Below are 19,174 nucleotides of genomic sequence, written 5' to 3' on the forward strand. Positions count from 1 at the left end.
GAAATGTTAGGATTCCTTACGTTTTCTGGGTTTAGATTAAGTGACATGCTTTTTAATGAAGAACTGAAATCCCCAACAGGTGTTTTCTTAGAGATACTTGTCACTCATTAACCTGATCACCTGTTACCTTTTCTAAATCATATTTGTTTTTATATGTTAGTTGTGAAGACTAATAGGAAGAAATGATTGTATATCCTGACTTCACTCTCAACTCATCCTCCCCGAAAGTGGACAGGTTTGGAATAAGCCTGTGCCCTTTCTTCATGACCATTAGACACTCTTCCATATCCAACTTACCATGTCTTTGTCCAAAGCCCCAGGGACAGATTTGCTCCTTATGCTTATAGTATCCTCTAAGTCTTCTGTAAATGACCCACTCAAATCTAACTCAGATCGACTCCGGTCTGTAGGAAGGAAAGTGGAAGAAGGGGATCATCTTGTTTTGTTAGAAGGGTTCACTTCTCATTGCAAATGTTTCATTGTTATTCCAATTCTTTCTAGGGATAGGGCATAGATAGTGTCATGAAAACAATAGTCAGAAACTTCATACTGTTTATGCTAACATGCTACCATTTATTAACAGTATTTTGAAATTTTCCTGGACTGACTTACCAACACTGATCTGTACATTTCTTCTTTGAGCATAGGAAGGCAAATGTTCTACTACTATAACATGATCAATTTGTAAGCTATTTAAGATTTTTGTTGTGCTCAAAAACCTTGGCAAACTCTCAAAGAATGGGCCATTAAGCTTAGAAAAAAATAAAACATTAAGTATTTCTTATTTATTAGAGAATCTATTGTCTACTCCATGGAGAGGAGCCTGGTGGGCTACAGCCCATGGGATCGCAGAGAGTCAGACATGACTGAGCATGCACACATACATTGTGTTTTTATATTTGACATAAAATGCAATGAAATGATGCAAGTTCTTTTCACACAAAAGTGGAGTAGCTATAGGGAAATTGAAAGGAACTTCTATTTCTTTGCACACCAGAACATTCTTTTATCAGCAGAATTTCTTGCTTTTAAACATATAAAGAAAAATGCAAAACTCAGTAATGCTGTGGATAGCTTATCAACAGTTTATTTCCATAAAAGACTTCTATGTTGAAACCCTGCTGAGAGAGAATACTTGCTTATAAATGAGAAAGACTGAAGAGAGCAACTGATTAAGAGTGAAATGATAAATGAAACAGCACAGAACTGCTTAGCATAGCACCAGACACAGAGTATGTACTCAATCCACAGGAGCTACTGAGTATTATTAAGAGGAGAAATGAAGGGGCTTCTAAAATGGCTCAGCAGTAAAGAAGCCGCCTGCCAATGCAGGAGACACAGGAGACATGGGTTCAATCCCTGGGTCGAGAAGATCCTCTGGAGGAGGAAATGGTAACCCACTCCAATATTCTTGCTTGGGAAATCCCATGGACAGAGGAGCCTGGCCAGCTAGAGCCCATGAGGTTGCAAATAGTTGGACACAACGGAACAACTAAGTATGAACACAAGTAGTAGAAATACACTCCATGAGGTTGGCTTCTAGGCTAGTTTAAAATTATTCATTGAACTAGAGAACCAATTTTCTAGTCCTAAACGAAATGCAATAATAGCCATGCACATTTAGCCAACTCTTTGGGAGCAACTTGTCTTGGAGAGACACCCCCAACTCAGCACAGAGAATCCAGCCTTAGGCTTTATGTTAGCATTAGATATCTGGTGATTTCTTCCTTCTGGGAATCTTGTCATGATTTCAAATCTAGACATGGGGCATAAAGTTCCTCATTGTAACATATGTCTCTGAAGAGTTTCCTTATTCAAAGGTAATAAAATTATACCATAAAATAATATTTGTTTCACAGGGGTTGTTGTGATGCTAAAGTGAAACAATATGTTTGAAGGGATCATACAAATGAAAGGGGTTATTAATAATCCTTTAATACTGCTTGCAAAGAAGGCCTTATTTAAACCATGGAATAGTGAGTCATCTGTCTAGATACAGGGCACTTCTGATGGATGCGTCAATGGAATTACCATTTCCTTGAATTCTGGGCAAGTGTCTTTATCTTTTGTATTAAATGAGCCAATCATATTTCCTGAACTCCTCTACTGACTTCTCGGCTCTGTCACTCAGTCATGTCTGGCTCTTTAAGACCCTATGGACTGTAGTCCACCAGGCTCCTCTGTCCAGGGGATTTCCCAGGCAAGAGTACTGGAGTGGATTGCCATTTCCTCCTCTAGGGATCAAACCCGCATCTCCTGCCTTGGCAAGCAGATTCTTCACCACTGCACTATCTGGGAAGCCCCATGACTATATACTCTTATCAAATTCAAAATTCACAGATTTTGCAAGGGGCTCAAGGCATCACATGGGTCCACGTTTCAACAGTTCTTACGGAGTGGACCGAACACCATGGGTCAAAGAGTGGATGATTATTTTCAAAGGCATGAAACAAACATTTAAGGCCCCACAAGGCAGTCAGTTTCACCTGATTTTGTCATTTTCACAACAGAGCAGTCAGGTTGGAAATACTCACCTGAGGAGAGGGAGGCCCGGGACACTGCTATGGATGGTGTGCTGGAGGGTTTTCGGCGATGAGTCTTTGTGAGGTCCTCAGAGGTGCTTTCAATGGCAGCCAAATCGGTGGAATTTTCAAAACCACGTTCCTTCTCACAAAGTAGAAATGGAAATATACATATAATATTGACTGTAATTGACTTCCAAATACTTCCGTCTACCAGTATAACCATATCTATCTTACTCTTCAAGAGGAGCCAGTTGACACCTAGAGAACCCTCAACAGGAGTCCATAAGTCTACAACTTACTATCAATACTCTCAAAAATATCTACCAAGAGTTTTGTTAACTAGCACAAAAGGTGTCTGAAATAATTATTTGTTCACAAAATTAGTGAATGTTATAAGGTTATCAGTAAAGATGGTGTAAGAACCTCCAAACTTACATGAACTATGTGTAAGAATATGGCAAGCTTTACACCCACAGAGTAGTACTCAGGGTTAGAACTCTCACTTCCACATTTGTCCTCATTCTCCACACCCTCTCTCCTCAACCATGCCTTACTTTCACCACCCCTCACTTAACAGAAAAGCATGCCACCTTCCCCATCACATAGGCTGGATGATCAGAATATGGTTGCTTACATCGTTATTTAAGTTTTTTCAATATTTTATTAAATTTATTTATCTGGCTGTGTGGGGTCTTAATGGTGGCAACACAGGATCTTCATTATGGCACTCGAGCTCTCTAGTTGCAGCATGTGGGCTTAGTTGCCACACTGCATGCAGAATGTTAGTTCCTAGACCAGGGATCAAACCCTCATTCTCTTCAATGGAAGGCGTATTCTTAACCACTGGACCACCCAGGAAGTCCTCCTACATCATTGCAATAATGTTCATAAAAGGATAAAGAATGGAGACCTACCTGCTTATAGGAATAGGTTTTTTTTTTTGTTTGTTTTAATTGGGTATCTACTTGCTTATAGATGCTTGTTCATGTAATGGTATTCAGTCTAACACTTTATGTTTTCTCTTTTTTAAATTCTTTTATTGAAGTATAGTTGGCTTACAATGTTCTGAAAATCTCTGCTGTATAGCAAAGTGACTCAGTTACACAATATATACATTCTTATTTATATTCTTTTCTATTATGGTTTATCACAGGATAGTGAATATAGTTATCTGTGCTATATAGTAGGATCTTCTTGTTTACCCATTCTAAATGTAATAGCTTGCATCAACCAATCCCAAATTTCTAGTCCCTCCCCTGTGACAATCACAGGTCTATTCTCTGCAAGTGTGTTTCTGTTTTGCAAATAAGTTCATTTGTGCCATGTTTTAGATTCCACATATAAGTGAAATCACATGGTATTAATCTAACATCACATAGTATGATGAATGGCATTATTTTGTTCTTTTTATGGCTGAGTGAAGCTGAGCACCGAAGTATTGATGCTTTTCAACTGTGGTGTTGGAGAAGACTCTTGAGAGTCCCTAGGACTGCAACGAGATCCAACCAGTCCATCCTAAAGGAGATCAGCCCTGGGTGTTCATTGGAAGGACTGATGTTGAATTTGAAACTCCAATACTTTGGCTGATGAGAAGAACTGACTCATTTGAAAAGCCCCTGATGCTGGGAAAGATTGAAGGCGGGAGGAGAAGGGGACGACAGAGGATGAGATGGCTGGATGGCATCACTGACTCAATGGACATGAGTTTGAGTGAACTCTGGGAGATGGGGATAGACAGGGAGGCCTGGTGTGCTGCAATTCATGGGGTCGCAAAGAGTCAGACACGACTCAGTGACTGAACTGAACTGAATATTCCACTCTATATACATATCACATCTTCTTTATTCATTTATCTGTTCATGGACATATAGGTTGTTTTCAGGTTTTGCCTATTGTGAACAGTGCTGCTATGAACATAGGGGTGCATGTATTTTTTTCATTTATAGTTTTATCTGGGTATATTCCCAGGAGTGGGATTGCTGGATCATATAGTAATTCGATTTTCAGTTTTCTGAGGAACCTCTATTTTCCGGGGACTGCACCAACTTACATTCCCACCAACAGTGACACTTAATTTCATTATAAAGGAAAATTCTGTCCCAACTTTGCCTGTGCCCACAGGGGCTTGACAATTGCATTGTTCCAAGTTCACTTAAGTATTAAACTAATTTTGCACTTCTGACAACTGGACTAAGGTTAAGTGTACATGCAAATGACACCATGATGTGATATGATTGAACCTAAAAGAGACTCTTTAGTTGCCCCTTCCAAAAACTGTCTTTAAACATCCTAGAGAAAGGAATCCCCTTCTTGGTACCCTACATCATTTACCCCATAACTTAGACACTGAGGCAATGTTAATGAACTCATTCCAGAAAGATAGAAATGCAAATCAATGCAACTCCAATATAGACTGGATTTGGTCTTTGAGCGTCGGACACGACTGAGCAACTTCACTTTCACTTTCCACTTTCAAGCATTGGAGAAGGAAATGGCAACCCACTCCAGTGTTCTTGCCTGGAGAATCCCAGGGACGGGGGAGCCTGGTGTGCTGCCGTCTATGGGGTCGCACAGAGTCGGACACAACTGAAGCGACTTAGCAGCAGCAGCAACTACCTGTAGCAGGAGGAATATAAGTCCTAACTTTTCTAATTGCCACCCATTCAAAAAGGTGGTCACACATGGATTCCTCCAATGAAGCAAGACCAACTTCCTTAGCAGCAATTAACAGTGACAGTAAATTTTCCAACTGGCCCCCTGGGAATAACATTAATATTGAGCACTAATAGGCCAATTAATATTGCACAGTATGTAACACATACCCTGGAGATTCAGGATGTGAGGCCCAAAATTAGTTATATCACAGCAGAGCACAGGTTAGAGACTTTCATGTTTTAAGAAATTTCCATTTTAAAAAGGTACTTCTCACATGCTAAAGCAGACAAGAACACTGAAACAAAGAGACTCTGAGAAGTGGGAGAAATTGAGAAATTGTTAAGTTGATCATCATGTAACTATATGGGTCTTCTATTCATCATGAAAGAGCAAATATGCTTCATAAAGTACTGTGCTGCACTAAGTTTATCTGACAGAAAGTATTTCTCTTTGTGCCTCTTTTTCTTTTAGAAAAGACTAGCTACATCAGTTAGAATGTAGGCATGAGATTAGCACAAGTACCATATGTGTGTGTTAATCGCTCAGTCGTGTTCAACTATGTGACCCCATGGATTGTAGCCCACCAGGCTCCTCTGTTGATGGGATTTCCCAAGCAAGAATACTGGAGTGGGTTGCCATGCCCTTCTCCAGGGGATCTTCCCAAATCAGGGAACATGGAACCCGGGTCTCCTGCATTGCAGGCAGATTCATTATCATCTGAGCCTATATATATATCAATACATATGTCTACTCACTCAATCATAGGACATTTTTGTTGGGGAATATCTAGGGCTCAGATAGTAAAGAATCTGCCTGCAATGTGGGAGACCCGGGTTCGATCCCTGGGTTGGAAAGATCCCATGGAGAAGGGCATGGCAACCCTCCTCAGTGTTCTTGTCTGGAGAATCCCCATGGACAGAGGAGCCTGGCGGGCTTCAGTCCATGGGGTCGCAAACAGTCAGACATGACTGAGCCACTAAGCACAGAGCAGGTGTTGTTTAATAAAGAAGTATTCATATATTTGTAGCAACTTGGATGCACTGAGAGATTATCACAGTGAGTAAGTCAGAACGACAAATCTTATCTAAAATATGACAAATGAACCTGTCTACAAAACAGAAAACAGAATCGTACACACAGAGAACATACTTGTGGTTGCCAAGAGAGAGGGTTTGGGGGGAGGGATGGAGTTGCAGACTGGGGTTAGCAGATGTAAGCCAATATATGTGGAATGGATAAACAACAAGTCAGTCTCTTATGATAAAGCATAATGGAAAAGAATGTAAAAAAAGAATGCATATATGTGTATAATTGAATCACTGCTATACAGCAGAAAGTAACAACATTGTACATCAATTGCAATTTAATGGTTTAAAGTTCTTAAAAAAAAAAAGAAATATTCATCTAAAGGCTGTAGATATGAGGGGATTAGCACATGAGAAGGGAGCTCCCTCCTTACCCCCCACCTCCAGTGATGGTACTTAGGAAGACAAGCCTTGTTTTGAGAAAAAACTTGAGTAACTTACTAATTATTGGACTGACAGTTTGTTGCTTCCCACTAGCAGAGCTGTACCAGCTGTTAACATTTTTTTTTTTAATACTTCTGGATCAGTTGGTGAGCAGGGCAACTCCCAGTCCACCCCTTCTTCCTGTGCTCCTGTCCTCCACAACCCTAGTTTTCCCCACAATCCAGGTCACTGCATGGCCTGGGAGGGCCCTCAGGATGCTGCCTAATCTTGCACCAGGGTCTGTTCTGATGGCTCAGTGCCCCTGACATACCAGTTTCTAAATATTTTGAATGCCACCCCTTTTCAGGCTGCCAGAGAAGTGAGTACAGTCACCAACTGTGCATGCACTTTTCTGGCTACTGAACAATACTGTTTGTGGAGCTAAGTATAAATACTGATAAAATTTTAAATAGGCCTTTTATCTTATCAACAAGTTTAATTTAGACTAAAACTGTTTAAATACACTTATTATATTATTCTTTAATCGTCTGAATGCCTTTGGACTCTTCATTAAAAATATCTGTAGAATCTTGTCGTTCACAATCTCCACATCTATCTTTGTGTTCCAAAGCCCACTAATACCTCCTGCAGTAATACAATGGCCTCCTTCCTAACAGGCCTTCTGGCTTCCACTCTTGTTCCCAACAGGCTCTTCTCAGCACAGCCCTCAGTTCCAGCATAAACAGAAGCCAGATCATGTCATTAGTCTGCTGAAAATTCTCCAACTGCCACCATCTTCTCCAGAGTAAATGCCAAAGTGCACACAGAGTCCACACGGCCCATCTGGCCCTACTTCCCCTCTGAACTCATTTTCTCGTATCCCTCCTTTGTTCACTCATAACGGCCATACAGGGCTCCCTGTTCTTCCTTGAACACACCACATATGCTCCCACCTTAGGGTCTTTGCACTGGCTGCTCCTCCAGGGGCACTAAAGATCTTTCAGACTCTGGTGAAGCAAGGGCACTGACTATGCAGATGGTGGTCCTTGATTTAAGTGATTGCAATATAAAGTGATTCCAACAGCCTTCCCATAATGTATTTGCTGAACATTAGTGCTCTCCCAGCATGGATGACAACCTTGCAAGAGATGCTCGCAAGCTTAATTCTTTCACTTCTTTCAAGTCTTTGTTTGACCAGGGCTTGGCATAGAGAAGGTCCTCATTAAATATTGGCTGAATCAAAGAATTGTAGTTTGTATGTAAAGACATAATATGTGAGCTATCTATATGGAGTTTCCTGCTTAATCAAACAATCTAGTAGATGTTCATTCACTCAAAAAAAAACAGCTTACACACACAACACACACAATGCAATTTAAATGCAGACTCTATCACATATATTGAAAAGAAAATGATAAAAATATTTTAAGAGTCTACCTTTCCTAATTTAAATCTGTTGGCAATATTTGATAACAGTCAAGTTCTTAACAAATAAAATGGATGATGAAAATCACAGAGTGCTAAACATGATTTATATTTTACTGAAACCATGTAGCCATTGAAACCCCCATCAAACAAATTCCACCTCTGAAACTGCCCTTTCCTTCTTCACACTTGAGGCCTCCTGCCATGAGCTATGGATGTAGGAGGTTCAGTTCTGAGCAAGAAGCATCTATTACTGTTAAACAAGATCAACAACAGGCTCTCAGATTCAGAGAGCTGAAGGCTAGCCATGCCTCGGTGGTGAGGCTGAGTCCCAGATGGAGCTGTTCCTTCACACCTGTGAACTTACTCGACTGCTGACTGAGGTCACACTGCGGGTGCTGGGGGCCGGTGACCTCGGAGTGCCTGGGGTCATGCCATTGCTCCGGACATTCTTTGGAGTTCCAGGACCAGCTTCTGGCTCGTTGAAATCTGATGAGCCAGTGCTTCCCCTGAATGAGAAAAAACATTCTGACTTTAAAATGGAAGTGGAGCAGTGACCAAAGACGTAGTCAGGGAAAACTCCCCAGAAAACAATGGCAACACGTGGACCACCTGATACACCTTCAGGGGCTCATGAGGTTCAGCGCCATTTGTCTGACTCTAGCGTCTTCGTAATTGAACTTACCTCTCCAACTATTTTCCCCACTGCTCAGCAGTACTCTTCTAGCCAGCCCAGGTTGCCAACTATTTTTTCAACTCACCATGCTTGCTCGTGCTCCTGCTTCCACTTCTAAGGTTTTTGCTCACATTCTCCCCACTTGATAATCCTTATTTGTCATTCTCAGTTTATCCAAATCCTCCCATCCTTCAAGGGCCAGATGAAGTCCAGCCTCCCTGACTGTGCCTTCTCTGTCCATCACAGGCCTTGCCAACCTCTGCTCTACTCAATTCCTGGTGACTTACAGTCTTTCCCAGACTGTGTAGAAGTTGCCCACATAATGTCTTCTTTGGCTGCTTAAAAGATACGTGGGCCTTGGGAGCTCTTTCAACATGAGCTCCGTGGGGACAGAGCTGATGACACACTTGGTGCAAAGGATGTACTCAGTTCAGTTCAGTTCAGTTCAGTCGCTCAGTCGTGTCTGACTCTTTGCGACCCCATGAATCGCAGCATGCCAGGCCTCCCTGTCCATCACCAACTCCCAGAGTTCACTCAAACTCACGTCCATCGAGTCAGTGATGCCATCCAGCCATCTCATCCTCTGTCGTCCCCTTCTCCTCCTGCCCCCAATCCCTCCCAGCATCAGAGTCTTTTGCAATGAGTCAACTCTTCACTCTACATATTTAATCAAAGATTGGCAATTATATTTTATTTCTCAGTGTTTTAGTGACTGACTCATGGTGCACATTTAATAAACAAAGGCTAAAAACAATGACATTTTTGTAAATGAGTTTGATTCATTTTTATGTTTGCTAAAATGGATTCAATTCCATTCAGTAATGATTCATAAAAAAAAAAAAAAACAGTTCCTGCCTGGAGGTGATTGCAATTTTCTTATTAAATTGAGTTTCATAAGTAAATAAGTGTTGACAAATTAGAGTTTAAGGGAAGTGTCTGTCCTTCTTTCATTCTTTGCCATCAGTGAGCACAAAATATGCTCAGTAGTAAAATGTAAGCCCTTGAGAATTTCACTCAATTACTATTTTAATAATTTATAGGTGCACCTGTAATAACAAAATCTTCTTGTTAAAGCACAACAGTGACAGTTAATAGTGACTAGAGCTCACAGTTGAGCCAACTGGAGGAGAGACTTATAGGAATAAAGGAAGGGCATATTTTAAAGAGAATGATGGCACACGGGTCATTAATAGAAGAAAAATCTGGCAGAGGAATTAGCAATAAACATTGGAGCTGTTAACCACAGCTTGTAACTTTTTTCAAGGCTCTGCACCAGAGAAGCCACCAAAATAAAATATGCCCTGATTGACACAAACAGCCACCACAGCTATTGAGATTTATGCAAACAGCTGCTGCATTTACTGAGTATCGTCTAGGTGTTCGACAGTCTCCATTCCACAACATTCTTTTTTTTTTTCTTTAAAAAAAAAAAAGGTATGAACGTTCGTATTTTACAGATGAAGAAACTGAGGCTTAGAGACGTTAGGCACTTATTCCACACATGCATACAGAATTAATATTAATAACATACAGAGTTAGTATTAACATATGATAAAGTCAGAATAAAAACAGAATTATCTGCTTATCCAAAGACAGCATTCAAGCTCATGCTAGTTCTTCAATTTGTTTATGCGTCATTTTGCCAATGAAATTGTTACAACCAGGCAGGTTCTACATGGATAGAATGTAGAAGAGGAATGCTATCAAGGAAAAGATAATCAAAGGACTGAGAGAGCTGGTTAGTTTCTTAGAATTTGATTAAGTGAGCTCGGAAAATTTTCTGGGTAGCAGTCCTTCAATACTACACAGAGACAGTCCCTGACAGGTTCTTTCTAGAACTGGTGGTCTGAATAAATTATAGTACTATGGACTCTGCTCAGAAAGGGTCTATGACTGTGTTTTTTGTGTCTGATGACAAGAAAGTAAAATTTGGGGATTAAATAGATTGATACAGTTTGAAATTCTTAGGTGATTTCCCTGAGCCCTCCAATCTCAGGTGCTACATTTCTACATTTGGCAACAGTTAACAATGTTTGTACCTTTCTGAAGTGATGCTGTTCTTGCTCACAAGTTCAATGGAGAAGGGGCTTAGAGACCTACCCAGGGATGCTGTACACTGCCCAGAGGTTCTCTACTCGTACAGTAATACTACCAAAAAAAAGTCTTTCCCTACTGTTTTAGGTTTAAAAAAAAAAGGAGGGGGGGAAGTCACTCAGGCATGTTCAACTCAAAAAAAAGTGAGTTAGTCACCCAGTCATATCTGACTCTTTGTGACCCCATGGTCTGTAGCCCACCAGGCTCTCTGTCCATGGAATTCTCCAGGCAAGAATACTGGAGTGGGTTGCCATTTCCTCCTCCAGGAGATCTTCCAAATCCAGGGACTGAACCCATATCTCCTTCATTGACAGGTGGTTTCTTTACTATCTGAGCCACCATACTGTTTTAGGTAAAGTCTCGAAAGATAAAGGGTTGGACTGAATCTTGCAGAAATGAACCAAAAGATTATGATCCAAGGGAATTTGTGTGGGTATTTCTGCTTATGTCTGTGATGAAGGTCCTCCCAGACCCAGGTGGTCTTGGAAAAGTCTCCACCATGGATTAGCTTTCCTAGAACCCAAAGTCCCATTTATGTGGAAGCTCTGGCAGAAGTTGATTAAGTGTGGTGATGACATTCAAGAGGCTATCCTGTAATAAGGGGGGAAAAAAGTCTTGTGCCTCATGAGCCAGCCATTTGAAATTACTGTTGCCAGAAGCATTATCTTAAAAATGACATACACTTTCACATTTATCCCTGACATTTACTGTGAGCTTCTTAATAATATTTTCCTCAGTTGAATGCTTCATTTGATTAAACTAAAAAAAATTTAGTCTAATGAGGCAGAATATCATAAATACTTGTGTGCCAACTCTTTCAGATGTTATGCAAAATCTGACATGAAATATGTGAATCTTTGCCACTCAAATAGGAAGAGGATAAAATCCTCAAGTCAAAATTAGAGAAATTTAAAGTTCAATTAAGAAAGAGCTATTTTGGATCCATATATCATGTTGAAGTGAAGTGAAATGAAGTCGCTCAGTCGTGTCCGACTCTGCGACCCCGTGGACTGTTCCCTACCAGGCTCCTCCATCCATGGGATTTTCCAGGCAAGAGTACTGGAGTGGGTTGCCACTTCCTTCTCCAGGGGATCTTCCCGACCCAGGGATCGAACCCACATCTCCTGCATTGTAGGCAGACGCTTTACCGTTTGAGCCATCAGGGAAGCTATATATCATGTTAGTGATATTTAAATTAGAAATATTAGAAATCAGTTCTAACAAACCTTGAAGCTAAAATCTGCTTAGGGGGAAACTGACAAGAAAGGGATACATTCCTTTTGACCTAAAAGGCCCGAAGTATGGGGAATGTGACACTGTCTGGGGAGCTTGGAAATCCTGAGTTACTTGAAAGACACATTTCCTAGGGCAGGAAAGAGTTTCCCTTATTTTAGCTTACTTTTAAAAAGCCTTCTGTTTTGTCATCTCTAATTTCATGCTGGCCTCAAACCTTGATAATGGCTTCCTAGATATATCAATTTCTAGGTAAAAAATTCAAGCAGAAGGGACAGAAACTCTAATTTAACAAGTTCCCTTTCTGGTTTACAGTGTGGTCTCCCAGGAGTTAAAGCCTGCAAAGAATTTCCCAGGATTCAACCTTCCCAGAGCAGACTGACAAGGTTGAGCCTGTGCCTGCCTGCGAAAATGAGTGTTTTTATAAGAGATCAGCCAAAGACAGCATTAACCTGAAAGATACCATGCTCACTGGGACAATGAGGCTAGGGCATAACATAACACTAAGATGATATGATATTCATTCTGCAGTTTACATGCCTTCCTAACTCCTTTTAGTTATTTGAGGTCTGAAATAAACACCTGAGAGACAGGCAAGAGAGGTTGTAATTAGAAAGTGAAGCGAGCCTGTTAAATGAGAAAGAGGTGCTAAAAATGAGAAAAAAAGGGAAAAAAGCTGAACATGGCTCAACTTTCCCGTTTTTGGAGATCCCCAAATTACCACTTCTTTGTCCCCACTGTCTTATGGGAGATGGGTGGCCCTCACCCTTGGCTGCACATCAGAAACACTGTAGGAACTTGTAAACAACACCGTGCTCAGGCTGCACCCAAAACTAACCATATCAGATCCTCTGGGCATGGGATCTAGGCATCAAGATCCTTTCCCACCACTCCCCCATCACCAGTAATTGCAATATGTAGCCAAAGCTGAGAAACACTGGTCTCAACTGTGGATGAGTTTGTTTCTATAGGGCCAAACCACACAACAAGTGGGATCTTCCCCTGACCAGGGATCAAGCCTGTGCCCTGCGCTGGGAGCGTGGAGTCTTAACCACTGGATGCCAGCAAAGTTCTGTGGATGAGTTTAAATTCACTCAACTCAGGCATATCTCCAACTGTACTATTCCTCCCTCTCATACCACGATTATTCAGCACACTGCTCGCATCAAGAGACCTGAGCTATCCTCATGGCTTAGAATATGATGAATGGAAGGATGCTTTCTGTGTCAGTGAGCAAATGTGTGGCATCAGAAGAGTCAGCAAACTATGGCCCCTGGATGGAACTGGGGTCACCACCTGTTTTTGTATAACTTGTGAGCTAAGGGCGATTTTACATTTTCAAGTGGTTGAAAAAAAATTAAAAGAAGAATATTTTATAACGTTAGAATTATGTGAAAGTCGCATTTCAGTGCCATAAATAAAGTTTTATTAATATGCAGGCATTCACATTCACTTTATACATTGTATACAGCTGCTTTTACAAAACTGCCAACTAAAAATTGGCACTTGTCATTTGCCTCTATAATAATGAAATCATTTAGCCATTGTGGTCACTGACCTTCAGATACCTTAAAAGGAGTCCAGGGTGGAGATCAGGAATGAGGCACTCTGTGCCTCGTATCTATAAAATTACTAAAATCATTAATAGTGACATCTGTTCCTTTTGACTGGTAACAATCTTGTGCCAAAATCTGTGTTTGACTGCATGTACCCTCTTCACTAAAATCATATAATACTGACTGACCTTCCCCCTTGCCTCTTTGGAGCAGTTTCTCAGAGCTATCTGAGAGGCTGTCTCCAGGGCTGTAGTCCTCATTCTGCCCCAAATAAACCTTAACTTACAGCTCTCGGGTTTTGGGTTTTGTTTTTCAGTTGACACTCTAACAGCAGAGTGAGTAGCTGAGACAGACACCATCTGGCCCCCAAACCCAAAAATATTAACAATCTGTTGTTGTTTGGACGCTCAGTTGTGTCCAACTCCTTTTGACCCCAGGGACTGTAGCCCACCAGGCTCCACAGTCCATGGAATTCTCCAGGCAAGAATATTGGAGTGGGTTGCCATTTTCTTCTCCAGGGGATCTTCCTGACCCAGGGATTAAACTTGTGTCTTCTGCATTGGCAGGCAGATTCTTTCCCACTGAGCCACTGGGGAACAATCTGTACCTTTACATAAACGTTTGTTGACCCCGTGTGTGTGCCTGAGAATACAGGCTCATGAACACACAGGTATGTGTGTCTCCACTTAAAAACCATACTCTTGAGACTTCCATGGTGGATCAGTGGTTGGGACTCTAAGCTTTCACTGCATGGAGTGAGGGTTCAGTATCTGGTTGAGGAACAAAGATCCTGCATGCCATGAATGGTGGCCAAAAATTAACAAAAATTAATTAAATAAGTAAATAAATACCAAACTCTTTGGAGAGGTCAATACATCCCAAAGCAATGAACAATACATGTGTGTTTGTGCGTGTGTTAATCACTCAGTCATGTCCTACTCTTTGCAACCCTATGCACTGTAGCTCACCAGGCTCCTCAGTCCATGGAGTTTTCCAGGCAAGAATACTGGAGTGAGTAGCCATTTGATTTTCCAGGGGCTCTTACCAATCCACAGACTGAACTCAGGTCTCTCACATGGCAGGTAGACTACCGTACTTAATGCACAAATGAAACATCTTAAGAGCTCTTGACCACTGAATTAGGGAAGCAGAGAAATACCGAAGAACTAGAAATTCATTAAGCAGTTTCTCTTGCTGCAGTTTCCTCTGAAACCACTGATTTTATGTGTCTGAATAACATATATTTTCCTTCTTTTTCCTTTTTGGAGAAAGGACAAATATAATACAATGTGGGAGGTGTTCAGTGAAATTTTGTTCAATGAATTAATGTTAAGAACATAAAGAGCCTTGATCATTCAATTTACTAAAACAAAAGCTGATTTGTTTGATGGTCTTAAAATGTTTTGGGCTTCCTCAAAATATCTCATTTCTTTAAAAAGACTCTCTAAAATGGAAGAGACAGTCATCATGTAGGAGGGACTCTGGGTATGAGGAAAAAGAAATTAAGGACAAGTAGAAATCTCAGTCTGATAATATTTTGTCATTCACAATCACAACAAAATCCTGTTCCCATGTCTTGTTTTTTAAGAAGAGCTGGAAGCCAGTTGGACGAGAGGCCAGCAGCCATGACAAATATTGGGTGGAGTAGAAGTTATAAGTGAGAAAGCCAATTGCCTTCACCTCAGAATTTAGCTTTCAGCAACTAAATGGAATAAGCACTTACTCTGTACTTAGTATTGGGTTGGCCAAAAAGTTTGCTTGGCTCGTGTTTTTCCAAAGAATCTTAAAAACCTGAGTGAACTTTTTGGCCAACCCAATAGTTTGGATTTCCTAAACTCTTGTTCTACATGGGATGCTATGTTGCTTATAAGAAAAAAGCTATCAAGGTATCAAAAGCCATCCACATCCTGCTCAATGAAACTCTCCATCTCATCTTTTGTAAACCACATTTCAATTTTACATTCTAAAAACTCTGAACTGGGACTTCCCTGGTCCAGTGGGTAAGAATTCGCCTGCCAATTCAGGGGACACAGGTTTGATGCCTGATCCAGGAAAATGCCACACCAGGCCTGTGTGTTATGATTACTGAAGCCCAAGCACTCTAGAGTCTATGCTCCACAAGAGAAAATACCACAATGTGAAGACCCTGCATCACAGCTAGAGAGTAGTCCTCACTCACTGTAACTAGAGAAAACCTGCGTGCAGCAACAAAGACTCAGCCAAGTCAAAAAGAAACAAATGAATAAAAATTAAAAAGATGGTAGCTAGAAAAAGAAACATTAAAATATATTTAAAAAAACCCTTGAACTGTTTGTTTTCTAGCACATGCAAAATTGCTTTATGTATCTTTTCCTTTGAACTTTCTGGTTCCTCTACCTAGGATGGTCTCACCTCTCTTTGTGTGGCCACGTCCTCCTCACTCCTTCAAGTTGCTTAGGCATCATTTCCATGAAGCTCCTCTGATGCTTCTGGATGGTTAAATGCCTGTCTCTGGCTTTTCCATAGCATGCAGATGATCTTTTTATCATGATACCATGTTGTTGTTCAGTCACTCAGTCATGTCCGACTCTCTGTGACCCCATGGACTGTAGCATGCTAGGTTTCCCTGTCCTTCACCATCTACAGGAGCTTGCTCAAACTCATGTCCATTCCGTCAGTGATGCCATCCAACCATCTCACCCTCTGTCGTTCCCTTCTCTCCTGCCTTCAATCTTTCCCAGCATCAGGGTCTTTTCAAATGAGTCAGCTCTTCACATCAGGTGGCCAAAGTATTGAAGTTTCAAATTCAACATCAGTCTTTCCAATGAATATTTAGGACTGATTTCCTTTAGGATGGACTGGTTGGATCTCCTTGCAGTCCAAGGGACTCTTAAGAGTCTTCTCCAACACCACAGTTTGAAAGCATCAATTCTCTGATGCTCAGCTTTCTTTACGGTCCAGTTCTCACATCCATATATGACTACTAGAAAAACCACACCTTTCACTATATGGAATATGGGGGCAAAGTAATGTCTCTGATTTTTAATATGCTATCTAGGTTGGTCATAGCTTTTATTCAAAGGATCAAGCGTCTTTCAATTTCATGGCTGCAGTCACCATCTGCAGTGATTTTGGAGCCCAAGAAACTGAAGTCTGTCACTGTTTCCATTGTTTCCCCATCTATTGCCCATGAAGTGATGGGACCGGATACCATGATCTTCGTTTTTTGAATGTTGAGCTTTAAGCCAACTTTTTCACTCTCCTCTTTCAATTTCATCAAGAAGCTCTTTAGTTCCTCTTCACTTTCTGCCATAAGGGTGGTGTCATCTGCATATCTGAGGTTATTGATATTTCTCCCAGTTATCTTGATTTCAGCTTGTGCTTCATCCTATCCAGCATTTCACATGATGTACTCTGCATATAACTTAAATAAGCAGGGTGACCATATACAGCCTTGACGTACTCCTTTTCCTATTTGGAATCAGTCTGTTGTTCCATGTCTGGGTGTAACTGTTGCCCCTTGACCTGCATAAAGGTTTCTCAGGATGCAGGTAAGGTGATCTGGTATTCCCATTTCTTGAGGAATTTTCCACAGTCTGTTGTGATCCACACAGTCAAAGGCTTTAGCATAGTCAATGAAGCAGAAGAGGATGTTTTTCTGGAATTCTTTTGCTTTTTCTTTGATCCACTGAATGTTGGCAATTTGATCTCTGGTTCCTCTGCCTTTTCTACATCCAGCTTTAACATCTGGAAGTTTTCAGTTCACAAAATGTTGAAGGCTCAGTTAGAGAATTTTGAGCATTACTTTGCTAGCATGTGAAATGAGTACAATTGAGTGGTAGTTTGAACATTCTTTGGCATTGCCTTTCTTTGGGATTGCTGAGTTTTCCAATTTGCTGGCATATTGAGTGCAGCATTTTAACAGCATCATCTTTTAGGATTTGAAACAGCTCAGCTGGAATTCCATCACCTCCACTAGCTTTGTGTGTAGTGATACCATATTGTCTTGAAATCGTTTAGTCATCCCAACCTTCCCTGACAAATTGGAAGTTCACCAAGGGAAAAGGGAAAAAGCAGCATTGTCTAAGAACTTCCATATTTACCACTTGGCATATAGTACTAGGGGCCTTCCCTGATGGTTCAGTCAGTAAAGAATCCACCTGCAATGCAAGAGATCTGGGTTTGATCCTTGGGTCAGAAAGATCCCCTGGAGAAGGAAAGGGCAGACAAGCCTGGCAGGCTACATACAGTACATGGGGTCACAAGAGTCAGACTCAACTTAGCAACTAAATGAACACATACAGTACTAGGCCAATAACATTGGCAGAGCTATATGTTGAATTTATTTGTATAAATAAAATACATAGGTGAGTGAATCATTTAGTTCTACTCCTCAGTGATCTAACAGAAGAAGAAAGGCCATTACTCTGTCTTAGCTACCCTGAGCATGTAATGTGTCACCTAATACACCTTAGGTGAGAGTGAAGTAAGTCAGAAAGAGAAACACATTAATGCATGTATGTGGAATCTAGAAAAATGGTACAGATGATCCTAGTTCCAGGGCAGAAATAGAGACAGAGATGTGGACATGGGAAGTAGGGAAAGGAGGGTGGGACAAATTGGGAGATTAGGATTGACACACATACACAACCGTGTATAAAACAGAGAGCTAGTAGGAAGCTCTTGTGTAGTACAGGGAGCTCAGCTCCGTGCTCTGTGATGATGGAGAGGGGTGGGGTGGAAGAGGGAGGGAGGTCCAAGAGGGAGGGGATCTATGTATACAAATAGCTGATTCACTCTGTTGTACATCAGAAACTAAACTCAACATTGTAAAGCAATTCTACTCCAATTTAACAAAAAGAACTCAGAACCCAGGAGTAGTTCAACCTAAGTATGGTGTCAAGGGTCTGGCTGAACTCCCGATCTTCATACTGCCTCACATTATTGACATTTATAATGAGGAAAGTCACATGTATACAAAGAAAACACAAATCAGGGGCTCCGGCAGTGTGAGACACTGCACCTTTGGAAAAGGTCTGAGAGCAGTTATGGGGGGATGCTGCAGCAGAGGGCAGTGTCCCACCCATTCCCGCTCAGCACTCACCCTTAAGCACAGAACTCTGTTTACTATGAACACACATAACTCTACCAGAGAGGATTTCTTTTCAATCCCAAGAGCCTGGAGCTCCTGTGCACAGAACAAGTCAGAATAAGTAAGAGATCTTCCCAACTCAGGGATTGAACCCAGGTCTCCCACATTGCAGGCAGATTCTTTACCATCTGAGCCACCAGGGAAGCCCACTCTAGACCTCATGTAACTCTAATGGATACAGCCACAGTTCAAGTAAATCACATACTCTCATAACTCCACTATTTCTCACTTCTTCTGTCACCTGTCTATCACTTCATGGAAGGAAGAGTCATTTTTCTCAGGACACCAGGATTTTGCAAATTGCTTTAGGCTTAGTATTTGTGAAGCTTGTGGCTTTATCTGCTCATCCTTTGCTGCCACTAAGAAGGGCTGAGCTTACTCAAAGCAGGTTAAAAGAGGAAGAAAGGAATTAGCACCAGACAAATTAAGCA

General features: G+C 41.2%; 1 protein-coding gene across 20 annotated transcripts in view; it reads right to left on the reverse strand.

The window, feature by feature from the left end:
• SYTL5 (synaptotagmin like 5) overlaps positions 1-19,174 on the reverse strand; it is a 291,111-nt gene that overhangs the window by 63,799 nt on the left and 208,138 nt on the right. For 18 of the 20 annotated variants that reach the window (XR_008708618.1, XR_008708619.1, XM_055565062.1 and 15 more), the window contains 3 exons: positions 8,421-8,562; positions 2,535-2,667; positions 298-404 (listed from right to left, as the gene is read on the reverse strand). Coding sequence is in view for 18 of the 20 variants with exons in the window: in XM_055565062.1 (XP_055421037.1) it covers positions 298-404; positions 2,535-2,667; positions 8,421-8,562 (382 nt within the window). In the remaining 2 variants the exon portion in view is untranslated. The remainder of the gene's footprint in view (positions 1-297; positions 405-2,534; positions 2,668-8,420; positions 8,563-19,174) is intronic. The other 2 variants (XM_055565073.1, XM_055565070.1) reach the window with 1 other exon arrangement.

The sequence above is a fragment of the Bubalus kerabau genome, chromosome X (genome assembly GCF_029407905.1).
Source record: "Bubalus kerabau isolate K-KA32 ecotype Philippines breed swamp buffalo chromosome X, PCC_UOA_SB_1v2, whole genome shotgun sequence".
In the NCBI taxonomy this organism is placed as follows: Eukaryota; Metazoa; Chordata; class Mammalia; order Artiodactyla; family Bovidae; genus Bubalus; species Bubalus kerabau.